Source organism: Opisthorchis viverrini (genome assembly GCF_000715545.1).
Source record: "Opisthorchis viverrini unplaced genomic scaffold opera_v5_25, whole genome shotgun sequence".
NCBI classification, from domain to species: domain Eukaryota; kingdom Metazoa; phylum Platyhelminthes; class Trematoda; order Opisthorchiida; family Opisthorchiidae; genus Opisthorchis; species Opisthorchis viverrini.
In genome coordinates, this window is record NW_008751681.1 from 558,943 (window position 1) to 569,787 (window position 10,845).

Genomic DNA, 10,845 nt, shown 5'->3' on the forward strand with positions numbered 1-10,845 from the left:
GTCTACAACGTAACGCATCATTCACAAGGATGAATTAAGTGCTTGATTTGGCGAATGCCCTCAAAATACCACGTCCGCCCATAGCAGTGGTGTGCGAATTTCCCATTTGCACATGAGTTCAGTTCAAACAACTTAGCGGGAAAGAGTGGAGAGTTACAATAAATGCAGGTTGGGTGTATCATCTGTTATGCTGACAATGAAATTCCCCCCTTTTATTCTGTCCCATTTGTAACCCCCGCCCCACTTTTGTGTTTAGTGTGCATATATGAACTGACGCTTGTTTGTCCTTACCACTTCACCCATTTGACCTTGAGGTCATCCGGGCATTTGTATCTGACTTTACACGTGTGACTGTCGCACGTGGGAGCCTGTTTGCTCCCTTGCTTTGCACTTTTGTAGTCCAAGCGGACTGTTTGTTTTGAACGCGTATCTACTGTCGAGGTTTGTATAAATTGTGAATTTCCCTTACCCTAATAGTACCGTATAGAAACCCAGCTCCGACTTTGTTTTGCCTACCCGGAGGTTCTGGTATTACGCGTCACTCGAAGATACCGTTCGACCGTTACATTGGGAGTTGATCGGGTGGTTGTTGATGTACCTAGCCTCAGAGCTGAATCACTTCAATGGACTGGATGTGAAGAGTTGTCTTTGTAGTACTAAGTTTGATATTTCGATCAAAATCAGTAAATTTCAAAATGGTAAACAGTGTTTAGTTGCTGTGTTGGCGGTTCCTCCGACGAATGGCACCTCTGAGGCTCTGGAAGGTAGCTTTTCTCGAGAATCATCACGTATGCTTGGTCTCCAATGTGTACAGATTTCAGAATTCTGACAGATGATATCGATGCTCTTGTTGGCCGACCAAGTTCTGAAGAAGCCCATCTTGGTGGCTCAATTGGAGCGAACACTAGTGAGACGCGAAAGTTTAGTCCTCAATAAAGCAGATGTTATCAGTACCCACACTTATATTCGTGATGCGCTACTCACAAGGTTGCTGAAAATTCGTTGACAGCCCACGACCGGTTTCACCATTTTTGGGGCTCATCAGGTAGGCACAGTCCCCGAGTTTCCGTCAACCTCATGTTCTACTTGAAACCAGATTGCAAGAAATTAGCGAAATACACTCATTTGCGAAACCGGTCGTGGGCTGTCGACGAATTTTGGCAACCTTATGAGTAGTGCATTACAAGTATACATGTATCGCGATATCTCGAATATCGTAGCGACTGAAACACGAGGCGGCCTGGTGCAGCACATTCAGTTGCCTGGAGACATCACAAACGAGAGATTCAGCTGGGTTCCAGGCGAGTCTCTCACAAAGCCAAATTAGTTTGCAAATGAGTGTATTTCGCTAACTTCGTGCAATTTGGTTTCAAGGCATGGGATGATTTACTAGAGTCTGAGAACAGCCTGCTGCCATTCTCGTCCTGTTTAGGCCTGATGAAATGGACGCAGTCTTTGGGCAGCTGAAAGGACTAGTCTCTAAACTGAATAGTAATCGGCTTGTTCACTCTTTGAGCTAACGTGCAAAATGGAAATGCGGAACACTCACTGTAATTCCTCGCAGCCAGTCGTACATTGATATTCCTCCTTACGATGCTTTTGGTTACAGGGAACTCTAGCGAGTGTCAGGTGTCAGGTGTTAGTAATTTTATCGCTTACATGAGTTCAAAATATGGCAAGAACAACTGCAAGAATGCCACTCAGTTTCTTGCTTGCCTCTTCACCAACCGACTCATCTATTAGTCATAGCACCAAGATGTACTACTTTTTCGGTGTACCAAAATGTTTGAAACTGAAAGATCAAAGTCTCCAGACGCCAAAAAGTTCTTACATTTTTCTAGGATCTGAAGAAGTCTTAAGACTCAGCTTTTTGTCATGCGACACAAAATCGGGTTGTAAATGGAAGAAATGTGGCTATGTGGAACACCCCGACTTCCTATTTCTAAGAATGTTCACTTTGAGCTTTGAACTAATAAGCAATTTAAGTGCATTGTCTAACTTTGGTGCGACCTAACACTTGACACACTCACAGAACTAAAAGATGAAAAATAACTCTCGAGTTTGGGGAACATGAATGACTTGGCCGTCTCAGATAACCCTGAAGCTGATACATATTTTCGTGAACCACAGCTCTGTTCCAACAAGCACCCCGTTAATACCCCGCAAATCCAGATTCCAAGTAAACTTCTGAAAGAATGTGGAAGGCACGTCAATTTCTATGGTGGAGGATTTAAAGACAGAGTGGACTCATATGAAGGTAATCAACACGAGGGTTTCTCTGACCGAAGCCACATCACCAAACCATATTTAATAGCACAAAATGCTTTATTCTATGTTAGAAATCGGAAGTTTTCGCGTCCCTCAGTTCTCATTGCTTTCCGTCAACCAGGGCTCATTATTTTTTCTCGTGTTTTATATCTTCCATCTACCCTATCTAAAAATCGATAATCAGCGGTAAATTAGAATATTTACTGACTTCAGCGGCGCTTATAATTGCGGCTGATACAACGCAGTAAACTTTTATGACTTCAAATACAAGTGTCGGTCGTATGTCTGATGCAGAAGCAACTTATATCTACCGTCAAATTGTAGAGTAGTACAATTAGATTCAAGCAGAATTCTGTCATTTCAGTGCTTCCCCAATGTAACCCAAAGAAGCCTGTTCCAACATACCAGAACATATCAGTAGTTCATATATCAAATACAGTGCCTACCAGTTAGACAGGATACTAGTAAGACCTATCGGAGTTGTTTTCCTCTCGTGCTGGAGTTTTAGCGCAGATATCTCTGGCAAACTTTTGAGCAAATCCTATGCATAAACGGCTATTTGTCAGCTTCTTTCATCCCTATTTGATACGCCACCAACTTACTTCTTCCTCACAACGGTTTGTGAGAACATTTTAAGACAAAAAAGGCAGTATTTGTCCCGGTATCTACAGTTTCATCAACATCTTGCTGGCTGATATTTTTCCATTCTTTCGCAATTCTATGTCCCTAAGGCCTAAGGTCACAAATTTTACCGTTCAAGTCTCCTCAACTTATGCAGCATGGGCCTTCAGTAAACTAGGCTCATGAAATATGTGTGATGTGGAATTCGGTTGGTTTTTCGAGTTTTGCTTCGCCGACCAGAGAGATCAAAGCATGGTATCATTTGAACTGCTCTTGTATGTAGCGCACGTGTACAAAACATGATAGGACTAGGCGGCACACTGTCCTTTTCTCAACGAGGGTTGCTGCAATGATGAAAGTATGTTAATCTCTGAAGGTTACCCATTCACCCGGCTTATCCTAGCGAACGATCTGATGCTTCTAAATTGTCTACACTATTCAAATTCGGCTGATATTTTGACTAGAACAAACAGTGAAATGAACGATTTCAAAGAGTTGCCTTTTGATCGGGATTAATATTGTGTAATGTCCTCTCTCCGTGGGGGATTCACTGTCTGTCCTACACTTCAGCGTGCCATAGAGATTTTGATTTTCGAGTTTTCATTTTGAAACGTCATTAAACACGCACGCAATTAATAGGCAAGCTTGTCTTCGCTGTAACATCACACAATCTGAAGGAGGGGAACAGAATAGGACAATGTGGTGATTCAAAAATATATGTTGAAACTGTCAGTAGAGATATCAAATTTAGTGTGGTGATAGTTACACGTTTGCATAATTGTGGCCCCTCAGATAACGAGGAACAAACAGAAACGAGAGACGGACGCGGGAAGAAAAAGATGGTCAAACCAAGACGGACTAATAAATGATTCCAAATTCTCGGACGCTGGCACTAGAGAACATGCGGACACATTCGTTAAAGATTGAAATTAGTTTCATGGGTTCAGCAATTTAGTTGATCGACGACAGAGCCAGTGATGGCACAATTCCCGAGCCATAGCAGCCCAGATTACGTCGATATCAAATTTATTAGAAATATCAGCTTCCGCGATTTTGACTGGCCGCTCGAGTTGAGCACTGTCAGGGCACTGACAGCACACCTATCTTCTATGTACGCAATTTTTCAGACATAGGCTGGAAGCAGCTTTGGTAAAGCAGTCATCTGGGTGGAGCAACTTTTGACTGAAGCAATCTACATGGCAGGTAGTTAAGTCTACCTTTGTATTCAGACTAGCTTCTTTCTTATGTCATAGTGGACACTCGGATCTGAAAACTCCTTCCGGTCCCAATCTAAGCGAATTGAGACTTCGCCTCTGGCTGACAACTCAAATGAGCACGCAACCTAGTGATCCACCTTAAACGCTCATTAGAGCTGAGTGTGTGGTTTCCCGAATCCATCGGATTCAATTACATTCTGGGTCGGAAACTGTCCTTTGTTAGTGGAACGAATACATATCTTATTTCGCTTCCAAGTTTGCGGTTTTCCGCGAGCAATGTCCTAATTCCCAGCGCAGCGTGGGGGATACTTTGATATGTCCTGCTTGGTAGTTGTGCTTACAGTGAGGCTTACCTTCGTGAATTTGGACGACAGTAACCCAAACTGCCCAGATAATGATGATCCGTAAGTCAATTCGTGTATAAGCAGGCGTTCAATTTAATCGTTGCGACTAGGACGCAATCCGTCATCATAGGTTTGCTGAGCATATTCCCTTAGATGACGTTTTGAGAGTTGGCTTGATGGCCATTTCTGAGTGTGTGGCCTATCCTCACCGTTCGCAGTCCTCATCTATTTCAGCGGCATAGCGAAGACCTTCAGTTATCGTTCCAAAAATTCCATTTCATTTTTATGGTACGCTACAAAATATCCAATCAGCTATCCTCTCAAGAACGTACAAAATTTACCGAAACTCGGAATGGTCTCTCATGGAGGCACACTCCTTTTGACACATCCATCAAGCTGTAAGACTCCCGTCAGGAACCAACCCTGAAAAATGAGTTGTGAATAACGAGGGAAAACAGCGGGGATCTTGTTCGCGTTTACCGATGGAAACTCTTTATTCTGTCGGTCAAAAACTAAAAATCATATAAATTGAACACACGTACAGGCCGGACAACGCAAAACACTCGTGAATTCGGAAATGACAACCTATCAGCCGAAAACGCGTGTTTTAGCTACTTCACTGACAGTGCTTTTCCCATTTCACCCAGGTAGCACCTCACCTGAAAGTGGACATTTAATGTGCGACATTTAATGGCACTCATGGGCCTATTGCGTATATAGTCAGGAAATTATCGGTCTTCAGCTAAATTCTTGAAAAAGCAATTCTAATTCAACGACAACTACTAGCAAGATGTTCCAAATACTGGATATTTCTAGGAGTTTGCCAGATAATTTTATTGACGTTCGCATGGTAGCATCATGATTAAATGGCACACTTGTCTGATGTAACTCGGTGTTAAAAACATAGTGAAACCATTTCGTCCGCCTTTCTAATGACAAGTTGCTCTACTGTTTACAGCCGTATTACTCACTGAACCAGGCGTTGCTCCAGACAAAAACACCACTGTGCGAACGATGAGAACACCAGTGCGGACGACACCAGCAAAAATAGAACCGCCAGCTCCTGAAAGTAAGTAACCGTCTCGATTTTGATATGATCAGATCTCAAGTTTTCATTCTGCCCAGCTGTATTTTTTCTACTTCCTCTTTTTTGGTCGTTTTTTCGTAATGATTAGAGTAAATGACTGCACCGTCGGAAAAGTACCCCATAACAACTTACATGGAGAGAAGTTCAACATCAAAAACTCAGTGTATTTGGCAATCTATGAAAGTGAGGACTCCAGATTTGTCTGACCTTGAAGTACACACCACGATATCGGGACACTCTCATCGGCTAATCGCTCTAAAACAAAAATAAAACATGATATCATGGTCTGTGATAAGACGGAAACGCATGTTTACTGCGGGTTCATTACAAACGACGAGATGTACATCTCCAAAAATCTAGGGAACCGCACTGCTAAAAGTTTTGGACAGCTATATGGTGGTTGAGTATTGTAATAAGGAATGAAGAGTGGTTTCAATTTGGGTTTTGCGGGATATGTGTTTTTGTTCATATTCACACCTCTCTTGTTTGAACGGTCGTCCCCTTGTTCTGGTGAGTTCACACCAAAGGGACTCGAGTTTCGCTCTTATTAGAGCACATTAGTAATGCATATCCAATGGCCGAGCCGGGATTCGAACCCCGGACATCTGACATGCGAGGCGGGTGTGTTAACACTACTCCAACAATGCACGATGGACGCATCTTAACTTTCACGTTTGAACAGGAGAACGCTTGAGCAATGAACGCGGTCGCTCAACAAAATCTTAGATGAAGTTCAAAAGTTCTTCATTTGTGTTTTGCACAAACTTTGAGTGGAGGTGCAAAAAGTCAAGAGTATCATGTGAACTCTTTTCAACTCTTCCGAAAAGTTCTAAGTGCTATTAAAAGATTCATATATTTATTTTATCAATGGTTCGGTTTACAATGTTGCAACGTTGCAATGTTAACACAGGCACCAGCTTAAGTGAATGGCGGTACTTGAGCCAAGTGTTTTTGTTAAATTGAAATAATAGTGGTCAGTCAGTCACCGTCAGCATTGGAAATTGCATGAAACGTCACTGGACATACAAACATGGCTTGCCTCAGGGCAGGCCAATCGCCACTGCTGAACAAAATATTCAAACCCGCGCTCTGTGTAATGTACCAAGTTTTTTTACACACCCACTTTACTATAAACGGAATTTGAACTCTAAAAAATTAGAATTGATAGCCACATTACCCTAATTCATCCTGGAATAAAACCAGCAAAAGGTATGCACCAAGAGATCCAAGTAGACTTCCTGTCGACGCTTAGTTATAGGATTACTCTGTCAAGTAGTCAACATGCCCATTCTGAAAGTAGTTCGCTCTACCTGTTGAAACTGGATAGTTTCAAAGGCGTCACTACAATTGTTCAGATAAGTAAAAGGAACTTTGATCTAATTGAACATGTGGAGATTGTCATGAACAGAGACGTACAGTGAAGGTGCTCTTTTTTGATGAGCCATGTGTCTACCAATTCTAACCTAAGTATATCGGCCGAAGCCAAGTAAGGGAGACATGCCAGAGTATTTTCTTCAGCCTGTTGATATGGAATACCATATATAGAAATCGCACATTATTCGTACAGTGCGAGAGCACCTTTCAGAGTTCCATTTTTGATTCTTATTTCAGATTGTTTGACTGAAAAATCCAACATGCATTATCCTTAGTATCGATTACAAGTGCGAATGTAAAAATTGAAGTAAGAAGCACCTTTCCAGTTAACAGATTCGGAGATAGGGTTGGTTCAGTACTGACAAACGTCACGAAGGCTATGCTTGGCTAAGGAACTTTTGATGACACTAATTAGCCGACAGAGTCACATGGTAAAGAGCATAGGACGTCGTGAACCTTATATAAGAAAGAGAGATACACAAGACTCTCAAATTATTACTCCTAGTCTTTCTTTCGAGGATTACCATCCACTCCTTCGTAGGGTGTCTACTGCCTTTTGCGTGGGATAAATATTGGAGTTCCTTGGTTGTCTCGACGGTTCAATGGAGCTAACCCAGCTGGTTCACCCAGTTTGTTGTTCTTTAGCTACCTGAAAGCCTTTGTCGTTAGCCCGTCGATCTTGGTGACTTTCGTTGACAAGATGTCACCGCACTACCTCTAGGTCCATTTTCAAGTGTTCAGCCAGGTTCCTTCTTTGAAAAGATTGACTTTCCACCGAAATTTCCATATCTTTGGTAAATTGGTAAACTTTACACAAAATGAAACCTACAGCTATGCAGCGTTTCATTCTAGCTTTAGTCCTATAAGTAAAGTTAATCCATGAGGAGAAGTGGAGAAACAGTACACGGTCGTTTCATCCTTATAAGAGTGCATGAGCACTGTACATCACACGACTTTCCAAGGTGATTGGAAACGTAAATTCATGCAATCCAACTGCCAAGCTCGGCGAACAGAGCAACAACCAAACAGCGCACCCGAGCTACCTACATTTCACAACATTGGTAACGTAAATTCATGGCTGGTAATTACATACCGACCTATTCTGCCATGACCGGCCGATCAGAGACATATCAAATTATGTAGAATATAGCGAACAAAATAGGACACGAAGCCGACGAACATCAGCGTCCGGCCAAAGAAGGAGTACAGTTATTCGACGCTCTAAATCAGACTGTAACCACAGTCGCATAGACAAGCCATGAAAACAGCAGTCTTCGGTGTGACAAAGGCATGAGAACACAGCTAATTTGGTTCAAGTGGGGATATGATAGCGTGAAAACCGCATTAGTCGAATTATGTAAATTTCTAAGACGGAATGAACTCAAAAGGACGAGTTTATGTAATTAGCATGAGGTTGGAGGGGGGCACAATAGACTGAGTTGAAAGGATCAATACAACGATGTGATGGGAAAATGACTTGCCTGGAGAATCTATATCTTATTCATAAAAGAAATGCATGCACGCAAGTCAAACGCCGAACTGTGTGCACCTCTAAAAAACCTGGACACTAAGTCCGATTGGCAGTTATCACCGACCCTCATGTCCACTCAGGAAGCAACGGCGAACCGTCACATTTCCTTACGATACCCGAGGAAAGGAAAAATTTCTTCAGGGTTTCACACTGAAAAAAAATTTAAAAGCAAGACTTTTCAGCAATGTAATCGCAAAAAATGAGTAATGCCATCATCATAGAGAAAACCTGAGTATGAATGTATGCCTCATCTGTCTGAAGTGCAGCAACCGCTGGGTAACAATCCGAAAAGCCGGCATACTTTCTACGCTACTTATCAAACCAAAAGGACCCATCTTCAAGTTCGTTTGCAGGTTTTCAAAACTGGGCTTCTGCCCGGATTCCAAATATTGCTTCGTACCTCAGGTGATGCTAAAAGCAAGGAGAACTGATACTTCGGAAAGGCGTTCCGGTGGCAGAATATTGGGTCTCGTTTTCATATGGGACGACAAGACCAGCAGTGTCAAAGGTAGTATCTAATCGATATTCCTAGATATGTATTAGTTTTTGGCCTCCTATTGAGTTCAGTTCTGAAAAAATCTCCCTTTCTTAAATTTTTTTCTCCTCCTATTCAACTCAGAACATTCAAATCTCATAAAATGATTCTCAGTGATGTTCTGTTTACTCATTTTGGGAGCAATATCGATTCGGTACGTGCATAACTCACATAAGACTTTGTGGAAAATCCATGAGGCTACTTCATTGAGCCAAACGATTACTGCAACTAGTGTGAATAAGACAAAGTGAGAGACGCCATAGTCAAAATGTACACTCTGAAGGAACCTCCAGCTTATTTGGAGCTGCATGCAAATGATGAATGGTCTAGGTGAGTATTCTTACAGAAAATGCCAGTCCGGAAGACAGTGAACAGGTGCCCTCCCTTGATGGAGAGCATCAGCACTGTTCGTGCGTGGGTTCACACTGTGGACACAACGGAACTTTTATGATTTACGAATAAAGTCACTTTGTTTAACACCACGTGTTTCCACTATTTGTGACAACTTTTATGAATTTTTTTTCCGGAATTCCTTTTTACCTCCTATCGGTTATTTGCATTGATTGTGCCTTCCACCTGGGAAATAAACACTGACTGGCTAATTATTTGGATGAATGAATACCTTCCTTTTATTGATTGACTTCTATTGTGGCCTGCATTATTGAAAAGGCTTAATTATCTTTCTGTGTTTGAACGTCTAGTAACCAGAATTGCTCAGTACATTGGTGAGTTTGCATATTCATAAAATAGACTTTAAAATTGTTTTTCTGTTGATATTTGTAGTGGCCATCACTTCGTATGATCATAAAAGAAGGGTTGATATTGGCATTTAGATTGTCCTCTATTTTCTGGAACAAACCGTGTTTAATGAACAAGAAAGCCCTTGTTTGCGATTTAGAATGCTAAGTGCAGCCAGGAATTTTCCAACAACGGTTATAGTCTGTACGCAAATGTGCCTTTAGTGAAATACATTTATTTCCAAACAAATTTGATTTTGCGAGAGACTCATCTGGAACCCAGCTGAATCTCTCGTTTTTGATGCTACCAGACAATCGAATGTGCTGCGCCAGGCCGCTTCATGTTCCAACCGCCACGATATTTGAGATATCGCGATACATGCATATTCGTACTGGAAATTCTTTGACAGCCAACGACCGGTTTCACCCTTCCTGAGGTCATCAGATGCGCGCAGTCCCCGAGTTCCCATCAACCTTGTGTCTACTTGAAACCGAATTGCATGAAATTAGCGAGATGCACTCATTTACAAACAAATTTGGTACAATTTGGTTTCAAGTAAAATATACGGTTGACCGGAAACTCGTGACTGTGCCTACCTGAGGCGTCTCAAGAAGGGCGAAACCGGTTTTGGGCTGTCGGAGAATTTTCAGCAACCTTATAAGTAGTGCATTACAGATGCACCTTCTTATCCACCAGTGTCACGTGCACTAATGTGGGGAAACGTTAATCCTTCTTTCAACCAGTCTTTCGTGCAACCATTGCTCCTCTACATTCATATCTACATCTAGCACACTTAGCAACACTGTGATTTAGAAGTGAACTTTTAAGCTTGGTATGCGTACCATTGTTTTTATCGCATTTTCTCGAAAGGAAGCCTTCACATTCTCGGCGAGTTTTGTTGTTCTAATTCCATATTTTGCTTCAGTTCATCTACTCCTGTTTCGTACTTATGGTCTAGTGTAATTGAAAATCGAAATGACCATGTCGTCAGTCAAAATAAAAGCAGTTTCACGACTACCCACTTGCGCCCATACTACCGAACATAAAGCCAAGGTCTGGCCGTTGTACTGTTTGTTTCAAGCTATCATGTAATTCTTTGGCACAAATACACAACCTCTGTGTTTATTTTG

General features: G+C 41.9%; 1 protein-coding gene across 1 annotated transcript in view; it reads left to right on the forward strand.

The window, feature by feature from the left end:
* Nucleotides 1-4,684: 4,684 nt before the first annotated feature.
* The window catches only part of T265_12931 (hypothetical protein), a gene marked incomplete at both ends in the record, with an annotated part of 7,651 nt that continues 1,490 nt past the window's right edge, over nucleotides 4,685-10,845 (forward strand). The window contains 3 exons of the mRNA XM_009166365.1: nucleotides 4,685-4,848; nucleotides 9,062-9,131; nucleotides 9,917-10,103. Of these exons, the coding sequence (XP_009164629.1) occupies nucleotides 4,736-4,848; nucleotides 9,062-9,131; nucleotides 9,917-10,103 (370 nt within the window). The remainder of the gene's footprint in view (nucleotides 4,849-9,061; nucleotides 9,132-9,916; nucleotides 10,104-10,845) is intronic.